At 46.6% G+C, this 20,704-nt stretch overlaps 1 protein-coding gene across 5 annotated transcripts in view; it reads right to left on the bottom strand.

Annotated features, from left to right (window-relative positions):
* LOC119169230 (dachshund homolog 1) overlaps nucleotides 1-20,704 on the bottom strand; it is a 65,883-nt gene that overhangs the window by 18,570 nt on the left and 26,609 nt on the right. For 3 of the 5 annotated variants that reach the window (XM_075881518.1, XM_037420343.2, XM_075881508.1), the window contains 2 exons: nucleotides 7,933-8,045; nucleotides 667-735 (listed from right to left, as the gene is read on the bottom strand). In XM_075881518.1, coding sequence (XP_075737633.1) covers nucleotides 667-735; nucleotides 7,933-8,045 — 182 coding nt within the window. The remainder of the gene's footprint in view (nucleotides 1-666; nucleotides 736-7,932; nucleotides 8,046-20,704) is intronic. The other 2 variants (XM_075881528.1, XM_075881521.1) reach the window with 1 other exon arrangement.

Genomic DNA, 20,704 nt, shown 5'->3' on the forward strand with positions numbered 1-20,704 from the left:
AAAAAAATAACATAAGAAAACAACGAAGAGGCAGAGGACAAGCACATGCTTTCCTAACAAGCTTAGGTAACCCTTATTCACTTTGTTCAAACTTTCTCGTCTTCATTCATAATCTACTCGACGAAGTTAATCCAACACATCCCACATCTTTCTTTCTTTCTTTCTTTCTTTCTTTCTCTCTCTCTCTCTCTCTCTTTCTTTCTTTCTTTCTTTCTTTCTTTATTCCTTTCTTTAATGTGCTAGAATAACGAATTGTTATGAAAGAGCATCCGAATCAACGTGAGGCTGGCTCCATTATTGCGGCTGGCCTATACCACACTATGCTGGAACAATACCAGAACTATACTGCCTCATGCATGCATGCTAGCAATAGTTATCGAGCTAACTAAAGGTAATTGAGGCCAATACTAACGCCCCCTCCCTCTTTTTTCGCATTCACCGCTAAACTGCCCCTGCACGTTTGCTTTCTTCCAATTAATGATGCCCCAGACAAGTTTTAGTATCGTACTGACTTCGTACAGCTGCGCTGGTCACCTTTATAAATGAGAAACAGCGTTTGCCATTTCACTGAGCAGGACTGTTAGAGAAAGTGGGATACGGAGAGAAAGGGTATATATAAAGTATAATGTATAATAGTCGGAGGTGTTGCGTAACGTTGTGATTTACCTTGGCTCCACATCTTGAATAACACGGCTGGGATGTTCAGATCAGCTTCCTCGGCGCAACGAATGTTCTCTGAGGAGGAAGCAGAGGATGGGGGAAGGGAGAGGGAAGACTCAGATTGGGAGGACAGTTCGGGCACGGGAGTGGGACAACCGCGGCGGCACAAAGACACCAAATCCACCCTTACGATCCACGCGCAGCAAGATCACGTGGCCTAAGGTTTGCAACCGAAGCGTGCCGAATACACGGACACCGAATTCGAGTATTTCCTAGACAAAAAAAAAAAAAAAAAAGGCCGGGGAATCGCTCTGAAAGTGCACCATACTTAAAAAAAAAAAAACAGATTTGACGTAGAATAGTGAAGCAAACAAATTAAAAAAAAACACGCCTAATTTTATTTACGAAGAATTATTCTTGAAATAGAAAGTATTGCAATTGACATTTTTCTTTTTTTTTTACTGGAACTGAGATTTTCGCGGCATACGAGTAAAATATCATGGCGCTATGTAGCATGCGCACGACGAATGCCGGCTGCTCCTTGGATATCTAGGTTTACACTTACGCCTCTTTTCCATGCATTAGTTTTTTTTTTAATTTACGCAGTTGTTTTTCTTTGAGTGTTTCATTGTTTTTCACATGACAAGCGCCAAATGCTTCGGAAACGACACAAGAGAAGGCAAACATGAACCGTATCATGCTATACAGCAAGCGAAATTGATCGTAATTACACACATACAAGCGGCTGGCTCACACGATACACAAGAGGCTTCGGGAACCAATTCAAACCAAAAGTATAGCTCGCTATCGCATGTAAAACAAAACGCAACGAAAAACTGAATGAAATAATTTAAAGAAAGAGTTGCGGGCACGGAGCGATCCATCAAGCCCCGGTTTCCCAAAAGGAACACGCGCCGGCAGGAAAGCTGCAAACGCGAACAATGGAGGGACCCTTTGACGAAAAAAAAAAAAAAATCAAGCGTCGTCGTCGATGGTTCGGCGACTGTCGGGAGTGAAAGAACGGTTCGACGGTACACGCAGAGCCGAAGGTGTACATGGAAGAGTGCCGCCGAAATTTTCGAAAGAACCCGATCTTAAACGGTGCTGCACCTCTCTCGCTTACAGCTGGTCGGCCGGAATTCCGGAGGAGAAATTTAACGCTACTCGTGAATAAACAACAAAAATAAAAGGGAAAGAGCACCAGGGAGAAGAGGTTACGCGAGAAATCTCTGCACTTCTCCGTTGCGCGCGGGAGGTGTGGGCGTATGTATATCGTTGCGGGCATTATGGAGATGCAAACGAATCACTCGTGCCCCTTTCCAGAGGGGCCTGCCGCAGTGTGTTCTGCATTGCAGATTCGGAACAGCCACAGCTACGCTCCCAACGCTGCCAGTTTGCATTTACGGAACTTCCTGAGCTTCGCCTCCTTGTTATCCTTATATTCACCGCCCCCTGTTCTTTTTTTTTTTCTACGCTCGAGGAGAACCCGTTCGGAATTTGCCCCTTTTCTCAGCAAAAAAAAGGTCTCTCCTTTCCCGCCGCAATAGAAAATCACTGTTTCCGCCCGTGCCTTGGCTCATGCCACTGGAGGAAGCCGAAAACGCTTGGAACTTCGGTAGATAACTTTTCCTTTTTTTTGGGGGGGGGGGGGGAAGGGATATTACGGTCAGCTGGCGAAGAGCCAAAGCTCGCTTGCTTCCGCGGAAACAACACAAGACCTCTCTGTGCGCGCATTTGCATTGTAGTAATCGGGAAACTTTGTTCGAAAGCTGTAGCATGAGCGATCGCCATTTTGTGCCGCGAGGTAGCGCGCGTGTGCTTCCGCTGAACAAGGTTCGAAGGAAGAAAAACAGAAAGATATAAAGAAAGGCGTCTCGCAGTGAAAGTACGTAGCGTAATGCAATGCCTTTTTTTTCAGCGAGTTGCTCGAATTCCCAGCCGTTACAGTTCCTAAGTCGAGGGGGCCTGTTTCCCTATTCTAATTTTACCACTTTCTCCTCCATCGCTGAACGCTTGCTTCCGTACATTCTCGCGCATCGTTCACGAGATATTCCCACCGTCTTGCGCATCATCTTGAGCATCCTGCTTCGCCAGCTAAAGCGTTCTCTCTCCTTTAGTAATGTTTTTGCCTGCACACATTACCGGTGCACCACGACAATAGCACCTTCGGCGTGCTAGCGACCCGGAAGCATTATTAAAATATTCGTCGCGAAATACATCGCCTTGCAAGCAAGCGGCCGAAGCGATTTCGAGCAAGAAAAGGCATCCGCGTGCGCATGCGTGTTTGCGCGGGAATACTGCACACGCATTGGGCAAATGCACACCGCGACAAAAACGGCAGCGAGGTCAGACAAATTGTGACGCGTCGGTTACCGGGACACAATGACGTGCCTCGTGGGGAGCTGCAGCCTCGCACGACAAGTCGAACAAAAAAAAAAAAAAGAAAGAAAGAAACGGGATCCAGGAGCAGAAGTTTTCTAGGGGCGTCCCATGAATGGGATGACACGTGAAACCGAAAACCAAACTTGGGAGCTCCCATTGTGATCGTCCCGGATCCTCTTCGTGAGCGGCATTACTATTCCCCAGCGCCATCCCGCTTCTCCCTTTCCCGATTTCGCTGCCTTTGTGTGAGACAGTTGTCTCTTTTGCCACCCTTCTTTCCCCAAACTTGGGGAATACCCCGCTCTTCTCCACTAGCGACGTTGAAAGCCGCGAGAGGGCGCCACATGTGGCCGAGCCCGGTCCCTATACGTGCACACTAGAGGACGTATAGGTGTTCGTTGTTTGCGCGTGAAAAATGTGGCAGCGGTGCCCGATCATCTATGCGGACCATGTATCACGCGCAAAGAGACAGGAGAGCTGAAAAAATTGCGGCGTTCGTGCTTTCAACTCTCACGTTGGATATTTACTTCTCTCCGCTTTACTTTTTTGTCCGAAACGGGTGCGGAGGACTCTTTATATGCTAATCACGCACACCGTCCCTGACCGCAGTGAAACGGGCCCCCTTGTTTGCCACTCGCATATGCGCTGGGCATTGCTTCCCTCTTCAGTACACTATCTTTATTCAAAAACCCCACTTTCACTTGCCTGTCCTTGGGGTTTAAGTTTGGATGTCATACAATTTCCCAGATACAATCGCAGTGAAGCAAACTATATCAGATGGGAGGCGAAGCGTCCCACTTTGAGGAGAATATTACTAGCACACATATACGCATGTTTGCAATGTTTTTTTTTTTTTTTGTTGAGGGAACTGTATCGTATGTATAACCTCTGTCTCTGAATTTTTCGTGCTATCCTACAATACTTTCATACAACCTCAGGTTTCCTTACTACTCGAGGTATCAATATTCTTAAAAAAAAAACGACACGAAATTTCTTGAACGGCAGGCACATAACAACAACGGCAAAAAAGCAATGAAAATTTACTCCATGCACGCAAAGTCTGCTATTTATATAGCATCGCTCTGTTCTTGAACGTGCTTCACTAGCAACTGAGCGACTCATTCGCGTCGTGTTGGTATATAGGCAGATTTTGCTTTATTGTTAAAGGGCCCCTAAACCACTCTTACTTCAAAGACCAGATAGTGGTGGTTTCGGTCTCACCTTTATGTACACTTCGCACAGCTGTTATCTCCTCCTCGCCGCTTATGCCCTCATAAAACGCGTAGAAAAATTTTACCACTGAGCGTTCAGCCTGTCGTGATTTCACTGTTTTCGACTGCACGCTGTTACCAGCGATTGCGCGCAAACGTGCAACACGAGGTGGAATTTTTTCACCACACCCGACAGCAACGCAAGAAGAGGCATAACGGGCGTGCGAATGCACGTCAAAACAGGCTAGGACAGACGTCGTATGCGGACAAGTCGAAAGCTTGTTTTCTTGTGACGCTACGGGAACAGGCTGCAGGCGTCACAAATTGAGCCAAAAAGTAGGGAACCACCAGTATATATAGATTAACACCCTCGTTCTTTGTATTTTATGTGGCTTGGCGTCATTTAAGATACTACCGAAGCTCATAATTATTCAGAGAAAAGGTGATAGATACCTGAAACTGTTACGGTAAAAAAAAAAAAAACAGAAGTACTTCTGCGCGACTGACCTTTGTAACCGATAGTTGAGGAGTACTTTTTAATATGTTTTCAAGTCTGCAGGCTTTAGTTTCACTAAACGCTCACAAAGGATTAGACAAAGTTATTACTATTACTTTTTGCGGAATCCTGGTTTGCAAAGTGTTTGTGTTTATGCATATACTGCACACATGTGGCACTTCGAAGTAGTAGCACTGCGGACAGAAATATCGCTACCGAGGAATGACCTATTCTTCCAAGTCGTCCGCTAACCACAGAACGTCAGAAGAGCACGCCCACTCAGGGGTCTTCACCAACCGCTGATGAAACACATAAGAAAGATGGTAAAGTGATAAATAAGCTTCGTTCTCTCATGAATGCCATCCGAGAGGTCTTGTTGGGCACGGGGACAACGTCTGCTCGAAGCGCTCTCAAAGTATTGGACGCCTTAAGCGCAGTACTAGAATCGCTCGAGTGGAAATATGGCTAACAATCGCCATCATTTCTGAGAAGTGAAGGAAGCATCCACCACTCAGTGGAACGCCAGCGGACTGAAACCGCGTCTTTTTGGACTTTCGTCAATTGGTGCGCGTGAACGCGTTCCAAGTCATCAGCATTTGTGAGCCCAACGCGTGTGCGTGCTCTCCTCTCTCTCTCCCCAGTTTCTACCTTTCCGACTCCCTCACCCCTATCCGCAGTGTAGGGCAGCAAACCGGTCGTTCCAGACCGGTTAACGTCCCTGCCTTTCCTTTCCCTCTTGTGCTTCACTCTTCTCGAAGTAGTTGCGATGTTGTGGTCACGCTAAGCAGATGGACCAAAATGTGCATTGTACCGCATTGTACCTTAACGCTTCTCTGGGTGTTCCACGTAAGCGCTCACACGGGCGCTTGCAGGTGCCGCCCTTTTGATAAGTCGATGTGGCATGTGCGCCTGCACACAGTCTCGACATCCCCCGAGTAGACCAACTATTCACACAAATGGGTCAACTAACCAAACGATGTATAAGCCCCGCCACGGTGGTCTAGTGGCTACGGTACTCGGCTGTTGACCCGCAGATCGCGGGTTCGATTCCCGGCGGCGGCGGCTGCATTTCCGATGGAGGCGGAAATATTGTAGGCCCGTGTGCTCAGATATGGGTGCACGTTAAAGAACCTCAGGAGGTCGAAATCTCCGGAGCCCTCCACTACGGCGTCTCTCATAATCATATGGTGGTTTTGGGACGTTAAACCCCACATATCAATTAACCACACGATATGGAGCAGCTAGAATAAACGTGGCCCAACAGTCCCCGCTCATCACTAATATACGGCTGCGGTCGTTTTCCCGCAAAGAGAGCCGCGTTGACGAAGGAAGAAGCAAGAAGAGTTGACGAAAGGCGAAGACGGGGAGACTTAGAAAAGGAAGAGCAAAAAAAAAAAAAAATCTCCATCCTAATAGCAGGCGCCATCTTACCGTCATGCATGGGCGCTCCATATACAGTAGCGTCGTCCGGTATATTCTCTCACACGGGGGACGGGGCCTCACCACCTCAAACAGCCGAGATAATAGCGGGGAGGGGGGGGGGGGGTTGTCGACGGGCAAGATGTAATCCAGTGTCAACGCAGTTCTTCGACAAGCCGGCTCGCGGCCCATTGAATCCCGGGCGCATCCTCAACAATGCGTCTCTGTCAGCCGCCGTATTCGTTGGGCACCGCGCGAGGTGATCCCGCTTGTTATGCGCTCACTGTAGCAACGTGCCGACCATAAGGCTTCACGCAGATGCCGATTTTATGACGCCCATGACTCCCCGCTTTTTACTTCTTCAATGACGTGAGGATGCGCTCATTGACAAAAGAAAGAAAAGAAACGTTTAGGTGAATCTCATTTCGGTTCCTTCCACACTCTGCACTGGAAGCGTCGGTTAGGTGTCATTACGCATGTACATAAACGGACTATTCAACAGCCTATGCGGCAGTTTCCCATTCTTTTGTCTGCGACGTGAGCGCCATTGCATACGGCGCTATAAATATGTGGGCGCAGTAGAGTTCAAATATTTCACCAACGGTCAAACATATGCTCCCATACATACTTGTAACTGAGGCCACTGGCATGTTGAGGCCCTTAATATCCCTGAAATGAGGTCCTCAAGGTGATAGCTGCTGTTTGCCCGTACGGGCTGACCATATCTATGATGATTGTAATTAAACATTGCTTGCCGAGATTATTTCCGTTCAGCAATTATGGGCAGTGGCAGCGTTAGCAAGGATGTAGGATGCCCTATCACATAGTACAGTAGCGTCTGAATAAAGTTAAACGAGGCGAAGTACACAGAACCATAAATTATGTCGTCTGTTTCCTATTTTAACGGTTATGATCATCGTCCGTCTTAACTGCAATTGTTCTAGCTAGCATATTCGCCACTCAAGAAATTACATTCTTCGAAATGGAAACAGTTCACTGCTATAACGTGAACGTAGACAGAGAACCATCTGCGGTACATATATAAACACAAATGATTAGCGGTGGCACTGTACTAAAGTTATAGCAAGAGATATACTTTTCGTCAAGAAATTTCAGAACGACAGGCAGGTCCTGTTAGTTTTAAACAGAAGCGCTGCAGCAACAACTACAGCCTATAATAAGTCAGGTATATTTATTTTAAGAGCGTACAAAATACTTGTTTAAAAAGATTGTTTTTTTCTTTTGCATGGTGCTCACTCACGTACCTATCCCGTACTCGAGGACAATGACAAGTCTATAATGTTGCAGTGCATCGATGGCGATGCACAGGCAGAAAAGCTGAAAGTCACCCCTACAGCTGACAAATGTGGGTATTTGTTTTTGGACGTATAGCGATTGAGCGAGATTGCTTGGAAGTGTTTTCTTGCTCCTTTAATGGTATTCTCACAGATTGCTTGAAACGCCGCGCTGTATGCTTCCGAAAAGAAGAGAAGAGGTCGAAAGACATATTGCTCGGATAAGTACTCTCTCTAGATCCCAAGATTAAGCCACCTTATATGAGTAGCTCACATCTTAACGCTTCACCTAAATAAGAACGGACTTATATCTTTACTTCCTGTTTACGTTTGGCGTTTCATTTATTGTTACCGCTGCCATCTGCAGGGACGGGTGTCTTTACACGTTTCAGAACAAAGCATGCAGCGGAACGAGGTAACGACAGGGCATGAGCGTTTTTTTCTTCTTATTCTGTATTAGAGCACCTACCAGACTTAATGACCGCGTCGTAGTCCATCTCGGCTCCAGGTTTGAGCAGCGGAGGGTAGCCCGAGCGGCCGCCGAGGCCCACCAGGGAGGCGCGCTTCGGGGGTCGACCCGGTCTGCAAACAACACAAAAAAAGAAAAGTTAATGATGATTTAGCGGTAAGTGTGGGAAAAATGTGTCAAAATTAACTTCATTAGCTTCATTAACTACGCATTAGAGAGAGAAAAGGGCAAAGTAAAGTCGGAAAAGGCAACTAAGTTGTACGCGGTTCCTTACCCTAAAATAGGGGAGGAAGAAGGTGAGGAAAATATTATAAAAAGCAAGAGAGAAAAAGTGATAGGTGCACACACATATCAGCGTAGACCACACACACACACAGAGAGAGAGTCAAAACCGAGGAATATTAAGACCGGTTTCTCTATGGTCATCTTAAAATAGACTTGAACCCAAAATGTCAAAACAAAAGGCTACACAGTAAAAACTAAACAATTATAACTTTACATTTTCATGGGTGCAAAAAAAAAAAGATTTTGGCTGTCCCATAGCTAGAAACCTGGCGTATAATGAGTAAACACGAATTGAAGGTAATAACAGTTTTCTTGCTGGCCGCCTTCCTATTGCAAGCAAATATTGTGGTTGGTGCAACAGACGACTGAAAGAGTGAAATAAATAAATTTTCATAGTTTCCACTGTCTACACTTTTCGTATCAGATGTTTATACACGTACCAAGAGGTCATATTCCGAAGGTTCTAATTAGGTCTCTTCTCATCGTATATGCTGTTAAGCACAATCTTAAGCGCAATAAATACTTTCAATAGCTGTACAGGTACTCCTGTTTACCTTGGGACAACGGGCACTTTTAGGGGCGTAATTATTGTTAGACTAAAAGCTCGAAAACGGACGCCATTCATCAATAGCCAACAGTGTTGGTATTATACGATTATGTACAGTAGCCCACGGTACATCGCATTATGTGAGCAGATACGGAAACCTTCGTGCAACCTCGTACATTTTTTTTTGTTTGCCGAACTGTCCGTTTTAACGAACGCATAGTAAAAGAGCGCGTTACACAGCAGTCAGTGAACATAATGAGTAGTCGTTTTAAGACAGAGAGTGATGCATGCATATTGCAAAGAGTACATGCATCGTAAGATTGCATAGCAGAATAACAGTCGGATATTATTTTTAGCTCTCTATTTCTTTTTGTTATTGAAGAAGTAGCAAAGGTAAATTGAATGCGTTATAATAACCATTCGTCCATGTCATCACGGGCGCCGGTTGTGCGTCATCGCAGCCAAACAAGCCAGGACTAGTTTTGCGGTCCCTACTTTGCACTAGTTTGCCCGTGCCACAGGCAATTTAGAGCTAAGCGGCAAATTTCCTACGCAGTGCGCAGATTAAAAGAGCACTATAATCAGCAGATGATAGCGCGGTTGCAACGCAACAGGCATGCACATACGTTCCGAGCCTTGGCGTACGCGTAAGGTCTTCGTATAACCAGCAAGTGTAACGCTTGACAACGTGACGACAAGGCAGTGCGAAATTGCAACATACATCACCAGCTTTCCGCGTCTTTCGCGTTCACGCGGCGCCAGTAAGCCGTGCACGAGCGTTTAAGGTTCTGATTTTAATCTCGAGCGCACTAGCACGTTCAGTACCACGCATCCTTGAAGCACCGTTTCGCGGATGTACGCTGTATACTGTACAGGTCACTGCAAGTACAGCCCTGCTAATCTAACAAGATGAATCCAGTTGTTTTATTATTATTTTTTTAAAGAAAACGCGAGTAATCATTGAGCGCGCGAACCGTTCCTCCACCGAACCGTTCCATTGGTCTTCGCCGCAACGCACTAACAAAGCCCCCGGACGACTCGCTTCCTTGCACGACTCGCTCGAAGGGGAATGAGCTTGAGTCGGACATCGTGTCCAGTATGGCCCTCTGCCGTCGGAAGGTTTATGCGCAGTCACGTTCGCAGTCGACTCGGTGTACATTCGGAAAGACACTTTTGGAACGACGGGACGCGCATGACTTGAGTGTAAGTGACGAACGTCTTCGGGCTGTCATTTGGGAGCTTATTACGAAACTGCACGCGCGCTGCTTGACTTCATTTCTAGCGTGAGAAAGATATAAGAATTGGTCACTTTTTGCTTCTTTTTAAGAGCGAAAGCTCCTTAAAGCGGAACCCGTTCGTCCCTCGAAGCAGTCGTAGTCGTAGTGTGTAAATAGCCTTACGTTCTGACCTCCAAGGTGGTGCCGGTAGGCGATTTCTCGTGTGCGTTGTTGAACAATACAAAAATTCGCAGCGTGCGCGTTAACTAGAAGCCGAATTCTCCTGTCTCTCATTCCCCATTAGCAGCCATTGGCATGTAGATTGAGCACTATCTGACAAGAAAGGGTTGCTAAGTTATTTTCGCTGGGCGTAACCTCCTTGGTTTTAGAAAGGTTTAGGCGTTGGGCCGCAGTGCCATGAATACAGTGAACTAGCATATACCATGAACTCGAGGTTAACTGGTTAAAGGTGGGAAGTAGAGCCGAAGCGCAAGTCGTAAGAAAGTTTGCGTGCGCCACCTGTCGTTTAGTCCTTGGAATGTCCGCTGGATGGCGGTGCTTCTATATGGGGAATATATGATGAAAAGATGCGAGATGGTGGTACTTGGTGTGTTGAATAGATGGACGAGCGGACACACAGACAGATGCATGGATGGACGCACGGATGGCTGCACGGACGGATGGACGCATGGGCGGATGCATGGACGAACGCAGGGACGGACGCACAGATGGACGTGCGGACGCACGAACAGATGCACGCACGGACGGGCGGATAGACGCACGGACGGTCACACAGACGGACGCATGGACAGACGGAAGCAAGATCGAATGGACGGACGGATGCTTCGCCCCACTCTCCATCATTCACTCCGTGGATATGCTGCCATTGTTTTTTTACTCGGTATATCTCTGAGCGATAGACACTGCATGGTGCGAGGTGATAACTGTATTCTACTCTTCTTCTTTTTCTTTTGATCGTTACGTCACTAGGACGAGTTCTGAGATAAAATGGGCCAGTTTAGAGCGGTAGCTGGTAACAGATATATTTTAGGCGGTCGTAACGCGACACGTACGGTGTGCGTTGTGTCCCGATGAACTATCTTGATCAGAATAAGTTCGAAGGCGCGAGTGCATGGCCAAGAGCCTCAAAATACAGATAACGTGATACGAGGATGGCGCTGCTGAAACTGGAGAGGAAAGGAGGGCGCTCTTCCGCCGACTGCAGGGCACTCCCGAATCATCATAGATCGTTGCTGTGAAATGGCAGTTTATCGCGTGCCATCGGCCGCTATAGCAATGAAGACATGTGCACGAAAATAAAATTCACTGAAGACAAGGATTGATCGATGATTGATTGATATGTGGTGTTTAACATCCCAAAATCACTACTGCTTATGAAAACAAGGATGCGTATGAAAATTCTCAGCGAACACTATATAGATGTAATAAAAACATGGCCTGTGCATCGCGACCGGCTACGTCAGAGCCGATATCTTTGTAGCTGCATAGCCTGCTCGATCAACTGGTTGTGGCAGTGTGCGTTGATGTGCGCTTATATCACCGATAGCAGCCACTGACACACTGTAAGCTGCGTCTTGCAGCAACGATATCGAGGAGGGAGTGCCAACAAGGATAGCGGAAGCGCACCACCCTTTCCACTTTGTTTCCAACAGCGGCCGCTGCGAATCTGCCGATGTATGGTTCGAGGATATTCGACTTGCGCTCGCATGTTCGAGCTCATATTGCTCGCGATAGCAAATCACGCTGTTTCTGTGACAGATGAATCGCTGAAGACACTCGCTCTGTGGCACGCTCTTCAGCGAGGTATGTACGGCTTTGTATTTGGCGCGCAAGTGCCTGTCGCGTATAGCTTTATGCCTGTCACGCGTAATGTTTAACGACACTTTCAACGAATTTGGCGGAACAAACTTTAACGGGGCGTGATCGCCTTGATCCGTCTCAAGTAGGCATATAGGCCATGCAGATACCTCAATGAAACGACAAGTGCTGTATCTTCCCTCGTGCTCCTGCTTGCACAGTCGAACTCAGTGTGATTTGTAGCACGCGCGTGGCCTCACGAGCACAAAGATAGCGCGTTACTTCTTAGTAGCCCTTGTTTCCACAACGAGACCTGAAAAAAAAAAAAGGCAACTTGAAGTCACGGGAAATCTTTGAGCTCGTGAGGCCATGCGCTTCGGTGGCACGTACTACTCGTATTGAGCGTGACTGTACATATTCAGCATATGGAAGAGCAGATACGTGTGTTTTGTTCTTGTGTACAATAAAGCACACGTTAACGCAGAAATCCACTGAGCTCGTTATGCGACTCGTTGAAATCAAAGAAGTATTACGGATAAACGAAAATTTCCTGTACACGCATACAATATGCAACGCTTTAGAACCGACACAGCGCTCAAACCTAAAATACGAAGATAAACCACAAGCTCTAGGCAGGTTGCATTTAGTGTGGGAAAAGCGGCGGACAGAAAGGAAAATGTTTCTAGAATATTCTTTACCATTTATCAGGCGCAACATCTTTCAGTCTCAACAGCGCGACGAAAGAAGGGACCCCGCAGTCGTTTTTTTTCAACGGCTAGCGAATCCTGTCCAAAACGTGTACTCCCAAATCCTGCGAAGTGCCGAAAAGGAAGTCGGCAAGAAAAAATAATAAAGCAAAGCGCATTGGCACGGGTCTAACAGGGTGCACTGAAGTGCAAGCGATGCTGTGTGCCAAGCCCGACGAAAAATCAACTGCAAACTCTCCTCATCTCCCCCCCTCTTTTCATGAGAAAATGAAGTCCACCGGCGTAAACAGACTCGTAAGCGAAGACTCAATTTTCTTTTTGTGCCCCACCCCTTTTCTTCGCGTAAACGACAAACTTCTCGCCGAAAAACGGACTCCCACAGAGTGGGACTCGGTGTGTGTACTTGCTGCGGCACTTCATGAAAACGGACAAGAAAACCTCGCGGAGGCAACCTTTGCGGGAAGAAGCGAACACACACACACACACACACAGAGTGCACGAGGTTTCCCCATTGTGACGTATGCAAATCGTCCCTGCTTTTCTTCCGTCGAAACAGGTCCCCTCTTCTTGTGTATACCCAACTTCTCTGTTCGGAATGCTCCTTTTTTTCGGGAACCAGCGAAGTTTACTAAACGCTCATTGTTTGTAAACCGCGTGAGGCGGGACGGCACGGCTTGCATTGTGCGTCTGCGAAACGGAGAGTGAGGCAGAAAAGGAAAATTGAAGCGGAAGAGATGAGAAAGGGGGTGTTTCAGATATTCTAATGAAAACGTGCGAAGTAAGTATACATGCTGGTCGCATTTTTAGCAGCATGCAACGGGAAAGCCTGTGCCATCGAGATCGTCTGTTTCATTCAGAATGTTCTCTCTCTCTCTCTCTCTCTTTTTTCTCAACGGGTCTGATATGCAGATTAGTCTGGATCACTGGGCCCCTGATTTTCCGGTGTTTGACTTGGCTATTGGCACGTTGTCATATTTCCGTACATGTATACAGCCTGAATTCACGAACATTAATTTTGCAAAATTTCCTCACAAGATTGTAAACCGTCTAGCCAAGGCAACTTATTTGTGAAGAGTTCTGTATTTTGGGGGACACGGGGAAAGGCCCGTGGGAAATTGTACGGCTGGCAGCGACCCCGCAGGCTTTATGCCGAAGCTAAGGCAAGAAAACGGAAGAAACGTGTGATTTGCATTGTGTCGGCCTAAATACTGCACGAGAGAGTCGTGCCATATCAGGTACATTCAGCTGAACGTAAGAGCCAAATTTCTGTCGAAGCATTATGTTGTTTTTTTTGTGTGTTGGGAATAATGATTTCCAACAGCATCCAATTTGATACGGAACGGAAGCAAACAGTCACCTACCCAGCTTAAGCTAATTGCGCTTGACTGCACTTGTTGTCGTCTATATCATTTGATCTTGTACATATCAACAGTTTCTCTGCATTAAACGTTAGAATTGTAGATAGTGACATTTTCTGAGAATTTCATGAACCTAGTGGCTTCATTGCTTGGATTTTAAACCTTTATCCTCGAGGATATCGTAAGTATATCAGATATTAAAACGAAAGACAAACAAAGCAAAACAAGAAGAAACAGAGGTCTGGATCACGTATCTCAAAGTAATCATCATAACGAATTGAACATGCCTTAATAAACACTCCCGATTTAGAGCACGTATATACTATTCGGCTTCGAGTCTATCATCTGTGCTTGCGTGCGAAACCTTGGAAAAAAAGATGCCAATAATGAGACACGCAACAAAGGAAAGCCTTGAATTGAAGCGTGCATTCAGAAGTCGCGCTTTTCTCGGTCGAGTGGCGAATAGCCGTTTAACCGGGCAAAATACTCTCTCACACCGCGCACTCACGGGAGATTTAATGCGACGCCACGGACGTCAGAGCGCGTGGACAGCGCTGACATTTTAGCAGTCAGAAAAGAGATATACAGCCGTGACTCGGGCTCATTGTGATCCACGCATTGCGTTCTTGACTCTTTCTCATTGTTCGTTTTATGAGAAGCCGGCGCAATGGGCGGCCGGCCCATTCAACAGGGCAGGCCGACAGGAGGAGCTGAGAAACAGGTTTCCTCGTTGCTGAAGCCCTGTAGGACGTGGAAATCCCACATATATATCTATGCGGGCCGCAAGGGATTAGCATAAAGTCTGTGGCGCGCGGTCAGTATTGCTTCCTTTCTTTAAAAACGTTTCCCCACGGTTTGCACACAGCAGTGGGCGGTTGCCGTATAAATTCTCGCCTCCCTTTCCCAAAACTCCTATATCTGAACCGTTACGCAGAGAGAGGGCGCGTCCGTTTCGTTTAATTGTGCGTGGATATACGGGAGCCGCTTTTTTTTGCACGTTTTCGGGGCAGTTTTCAAGAGCGGGTGGAACGCGTTTGCAGCCTGACTTTTTTCACTTCTCTTTAACCCAATTCACTGTTGGCACTAAAGTGTATATACGCGGCGCGCAGCAGGCAGTTTCGGATCCCCCTCCTTGACCAAATAGTTCACCGTCTTTCTCACTCATATGTGTACACACGCCGCCCTGCCCGCTGCCATGGCCTTCCCCTGTCAACGACGACGAAGAGGTGATTGTTTCGTCGGGATTTCTCCCTTCACTGCATCGGGCCATCCAGTGTTGGTAGCCGCCACTCCTCCCAGTTTTCCCTCTACACTGCTGCAGCTCTCTCCCGTCGGCAGTCGTGTTTGTTTTTGTATGGCTCTGCACATCTGGGTGATCTGAAAGCGGCGTATAGGTCACGTTTGTACTGTACACGGGGAGCCATGGGAAGCGAAGGCTGCTTAAAAAAGAGGGAGAGAAAAAAACCTCCGAGGAACAAAAGGTTTTTAGGGAGTATACGAAAAGGGAGAGGGCTGGCTATTTTAGAAAGCGCCGGATATATTTCCGCTTTCTGTCAGCGCCCTCTCGGCACATGCACTCTTCCGTTTCCTCGCTAAACGCGCGGCACACGACGGTGTCGTCCACCTAGCGGTGAAACTGGCGTTCGCGACGAGCGTTCGTGAGCAATGGAGGAAGAAGCTGTGGAAATGGTGGCGGGGGAGAGGGCACATAGCATATAAAGCGAACGTCGTATGTTATCGGCTCGTGTCGGCTAGTTGTCGGCGCGTCGTTGGCTCGTGTGCCGTCCGGAGGACACGAAGAACCTCGCTTCGTCATAGGCAAGCCGCGCCGCCTGTCGGCAGTCTGCGAGGGTGTACGCTGTGAACACCGTCCCCCGCTTATTGTTTTTTTTTTCGCCCCCATTTTAATGTCGTCCCGCACGGGGCTGATGTCTCTAGGGAGGCTGTACCAACAGCGGTGATGGGCGCGTCTGCCGCGGCGCGGCGCGAGCGTTGAAAAATACAGCTTTTGACATCGACATGGAAGGTCCTTTGCATGGCGATGTTCTCGATACAGCGGCAATGTTCCCGCTGGCTGGCTTGACTGGGTGTCGTCTCGTATATTCAAGAACAGGTTAGCACAAGAACGGTGCGTGCTAGTTCTGGGGCTACAAATTGATCACGCCTCTTTACTTGGGAGTTCTCATCCATTCACACATTGAATAGCTGTTATATAGGAAAACTTCATGAATCATTTTGTGTACTGTAGGTTCATAAAGTTATTACAGCTTATAGACGAGGTCGACTCAATTCATGCTATGAGTTGTATGTGTTCCTTTAATAAATATAGCAGATCAGCTGTGTTTTAAAACCTTTTATTATGGCGCACCAATTTTGAATGAGGTATACAGAGAAGACCCAGACGTATCGCAACACTTCCTGCCCGTTCTTGAACTCAGATACGCAATGGAAGAGACCAGATTCCCGATGTACGCATCGCCGATCAATTCAAAGTGCGAAGTTCTTCACTGAAACATCACGTATACAAGGAGCGGCACAGACAAATCCTGCTTGTATATTGACACTAAAAAGCATGAAAGATCTTAAGGTAAAAACGGCAACCGTAGTTATGTAGGTCTTAATTACTACAAGTATAATATAAGAATACGTCGAATAGAACCAGAGCTATTAATTATCGCAGTGCTCCGCAAGAATGTACACAATATATTCCCTTGCCAACATCTGCCTACCAGCGTTTACACCAGAACAAATTCAATGCGGCCTGTCAAACTCGACACATCGGAACTGTCGATGCGTAACGATTCTTACACCGGTGAGCCAGAGTCCGCGTTGACAGCTCACAGCCGGCCCGACATGGACAGCACGATCGTCGAGAAACTGTGACAGCCACATCGGCCGGCTAGCACAATCGACCACGCGGGAAAACACGCGCGACGCTGAGATTCTAGCGAAGCGAATAGAGAGAGAGAGAGAGAGAGAGAGAGAGAGAGAGAGAGAGAGAGAGAGGTGCTTTTCGGCGATACCGAGTCTCCGAACCGGCGTATCTGATTGCCTCGGCAACCGTGCACCTATACGCATATGCATGTGAAAGCAAATGGAAACGCTGTCATTACAATTTGTATGTATTTTTTTCCGGGTCGAGCAAACACACCCGCGCGCGCCATCTGTCCGTCGGTGCACGAGCTGTCGTCGAAAGTGGCCCCCACCCGAGATGCCCGCCATCCAACGTCCGCCGCGTTAAAGCGAGTTCAAATATGCGCGCACACAGAAAGAATCACGGGTATGATCGAGATAAGAAAAGAAAAAAAAAAAAAGCTTTCCCTTCTCTAATTTCGGCTGCATTCCGCTTTTGCCCGCCTGTACTCACGTGGATACGGTGTCCGCATGCAGAGAGGGAAAGAGAGAGAGAGAGTGGTGCTTGAAGAGGAGAGAAAAAGGAGGGGTGTGCAATATTGGGGTCGTTCTGTTCTCTTTTTTGGTGCGCGTTAGCAGTCCTAAACGTGTCCGCACAGAGTCAGGAGCCAAAGCTAATTCGACGGCCAAACCCGAAAACTCGGACCAAAAAAGTGCCCCGTATGCGGGACAGATGATTGACATCTGGAGGTCGGTTTCTCTTCCACACAGTCAATGCTCTCCCCTCACCCGCGCACGCATGTACACACTTTCGCTCTCTTCTTTCGCTCGATGTGTCACTTGAAGCGTGAAAAGCGAGTATACAGCTGAGTATACGGTTCGTTTATCGCCAAGATTTTGCTTTTTTTTCTTACTTTAGAAGTATACTTTGTACACTCATCACCGGGTTTTGAGCTTGTATATCCAATAAATGTATACTTTTCATATACAAACTAGATTGTTAGATGTATTTGTGTGGGCACTGATAGCCTTCCTTTTCACTTGATGTGTAAATAGCGTTCGAAATTAAATTGAGCGCTAAAACACGAGTGAAAAAAAAAATAAAACAGCAAAAAATGTGGGGTTGGAAAAGGAGGGGGGGGGGGGTTGTAGAGTACCATGCAATAAAGTCGTCTCAAGCAGTATAATACACGTGCACAATTTCACTGAATTTATTATTTAATTAACACGAGACGAGTTCATAGATTTACTGTTGTTCATCGTTGAGAGGGTTTACTGCAATACCATTTGCACTTAGATACCTATAAATTACCGGAAAGGAAAATGATATGTGTAACTCTAAGGGACAAGAAGAGAGCAGAGTGTATCAGGGGACAAGCGGGTGTTAAGGACATCATAGTTGAAATCAAGAAGAAGAAATGGTCGTGGGAAGGCAGGTATAGCGCGAAGGCAAGATACCCGCTGGTGATTAAGAATCACAAACCGGAAGACAAGCGGGTGAAGGGGGGGGGGGGCAGGAAGGTGGGTAGGCAGATGAGATTACGAAGTTGGCGGGTATGAAGCGGCAGCAGCAAGCACAAGACCCAGTTGACAGGCGGAGCATGAGAGTGGCCTTTGTAATGCAGTAGGCGTATAGTCAGGCTGATGATGATGATGATGATGATGATGATGGCCTAGATTACTAAAAATACCAGGTAGCATCGTAAAATTGTTGTATCGCTCAAATTTAAAGCTTTATTCATTTCTACGAAGCGGTGCGTTTTCCTTTCGTGAACGTGCTGTAATTTGTTGATCTATGTGGTGTTTATATTCACTGCACAGACAGACAGACAGACAGACAGACAGACAGACAGACAGACAGACAGACAGACAGACAGACAGACAGACAGACAGACAGACAGATAGATAGATAGATAGATAGATAGATAGATAGATAGATAGATAGATAGATAGATTCATGCGAAATGTACAGAAAAAAGGAAACAAGAATGAAATAGTGACGTACAAAAAAAAAAGAAAACCGGAAGAACGATATAAAGTTACACCGCACGCATTTTCAGATATTGTGAAGTCAACAAGCATTCCATCTCGAATCATTTTCTTTTCCCTAAACGGACTAACCTCACACCTTGCGTTTTTTCAGTACACTTTTCTCTTCATTGCAGGTTAGCAAACCGGACGTGCGTCTGGTTAACTTGCCTGCCTTTCTGTTCTATCTCTCTGTATTAGGACTTTCGTTCGGGGGCGATCATAGTGAAACTTAGGTCTCGTCCGATCGATGCCGCTCGGAGAGGCCCCGAGATCTAGTTTCGCCATCTGGTGTCGGAAAGAGCAAACACGCTCCGCAGGACACTCTCATGCGTTTCTCATTCAAGTGACCCCGTTTCCCTCTCCTTTTCAATTAACATTACGAATTAAAATGATTAGTACTTTTTAGTTGATTGCGGTTTTTTTCGCGTTTAGTTCATACTGCAGCGGCGGAGTCTATACAGAAGAAAGAGAAAGGCGAGACAAATAACCAAGTGTAAAGCTAAATCCACGATATGGTGAAAATATTAGTACCAATAAAAAGATAAGAAAATGTCCAAGGGGGAAAGAGAAAGTATGATCGAGGAGGTCTGTTTTTGGGGCGTATGCGGGGTTGCCTTTTCACTCAAATTTCTTGAAAAAAAGAAAAGAAAAGAAAATGCCTAAATGTGACCGTGGGTGGAGGTGGAGTGGGTTCTGGTTATACCGGCGTTATGTCCCGCGGCTCGGCTTTCCCTTTTCAACGCTCACGTCGCGTTCGGTTGAAGGGATCGGGTATCGCGACGGAAGCGCCGGTGGGGATGGAAGAGGAGAGAAGGAAAGAAAAGGTTTGTTTGTAGTTAGGGGCGGTATATTTATGGGGCGCACGCGATATGACCTCGACGAGCCCACGAAATATGCGACCACCCTGTCCGCGTTTTTGGATCTGTCGATTACGAAGAACGGTGGGAAAGGGGGAGAAAGCCGTGATGACAAAAGTGCGCGGAGCCGGATGGAAAGGCAGTTGGCAGCCGACTAATGCATGGGGAGCAGAAACGCTTTTATATCTATCTATCTATCTATCTATCTATCTATCTATCTATCTATCTATCTATCTATCTATCTATCTATCTATCTATCTATCTATCTATCTATCTATCTATCTATCTATCTATCTATCTATCTATCTATCTATCTGTGTGTATATGTGTATGTATGTATGTATGTATGTATGTATGTATGTATGTATGTATGTATGTATGTATGTATGTATGTATGTATGTATGTATGTATGTATGTATGTATGTATGTATGTATGTATGTATGTATGTATGTATGTATGTATGTATGTATGTATGTATGTATGTATGTATGTATGTATGTATGTATGTATGTAGAAGCATACGTGAAAAAATCACAGCATATCCACGGAGTGAATGATGAGGAGTGGGGCGAAGCGTTCGTCAACCCGTCCGTGCTTGCGTCCATCCGTTCCTTCTTGCTTTCGTCCGTCCGCGCGACCATCCATGCGTCAATCCATGCGTCCGTCAATCTGTCCGTGCGTCTATCCGTGAGTCCATCCATCCGTCCGCACGTCCGCGCGTCCATTCATCCGTCCGTCCGTCTGCTAGACTGTCCATCTGTCCGTACGTAGGTCCATCTAGTGAACACTCGAAGTACCACCATCTCCCACCTCGCAACCCCTGTGGCGCATACCCGCTCTAGAGCGGGTATGTACCACCGGTGGCTACATACATACATACATACATACATACATACATACATACATACATACATACATACATACATACATACATACATACATACATACATACATACATATATACATACACACACACACAAATGCATACGTACACACATGCATACATACATACATACATACATACATACATACATACATACATACGGAGGAGGAGGAGTGACAGACCCACGCCATAAGGAGGTTCGCCCCTAAAACGG

This window comes from Rhipicephalus microplus, chromosome 2 (assembly GCF_043290135.1).
Source record: "Rhipicephalus microplus isolate Deutch F79 chromosome 2, USDA_Rmic, whole genome shotgun sequence".
NCBI classification, from domain to species: domain Eukaryota; kingdom Metazoa; phylum Arthropoda; class Arachnida; order Ixodida; family Ixodidae; genus Rhipicephalus; species Rhipicephalus microplus.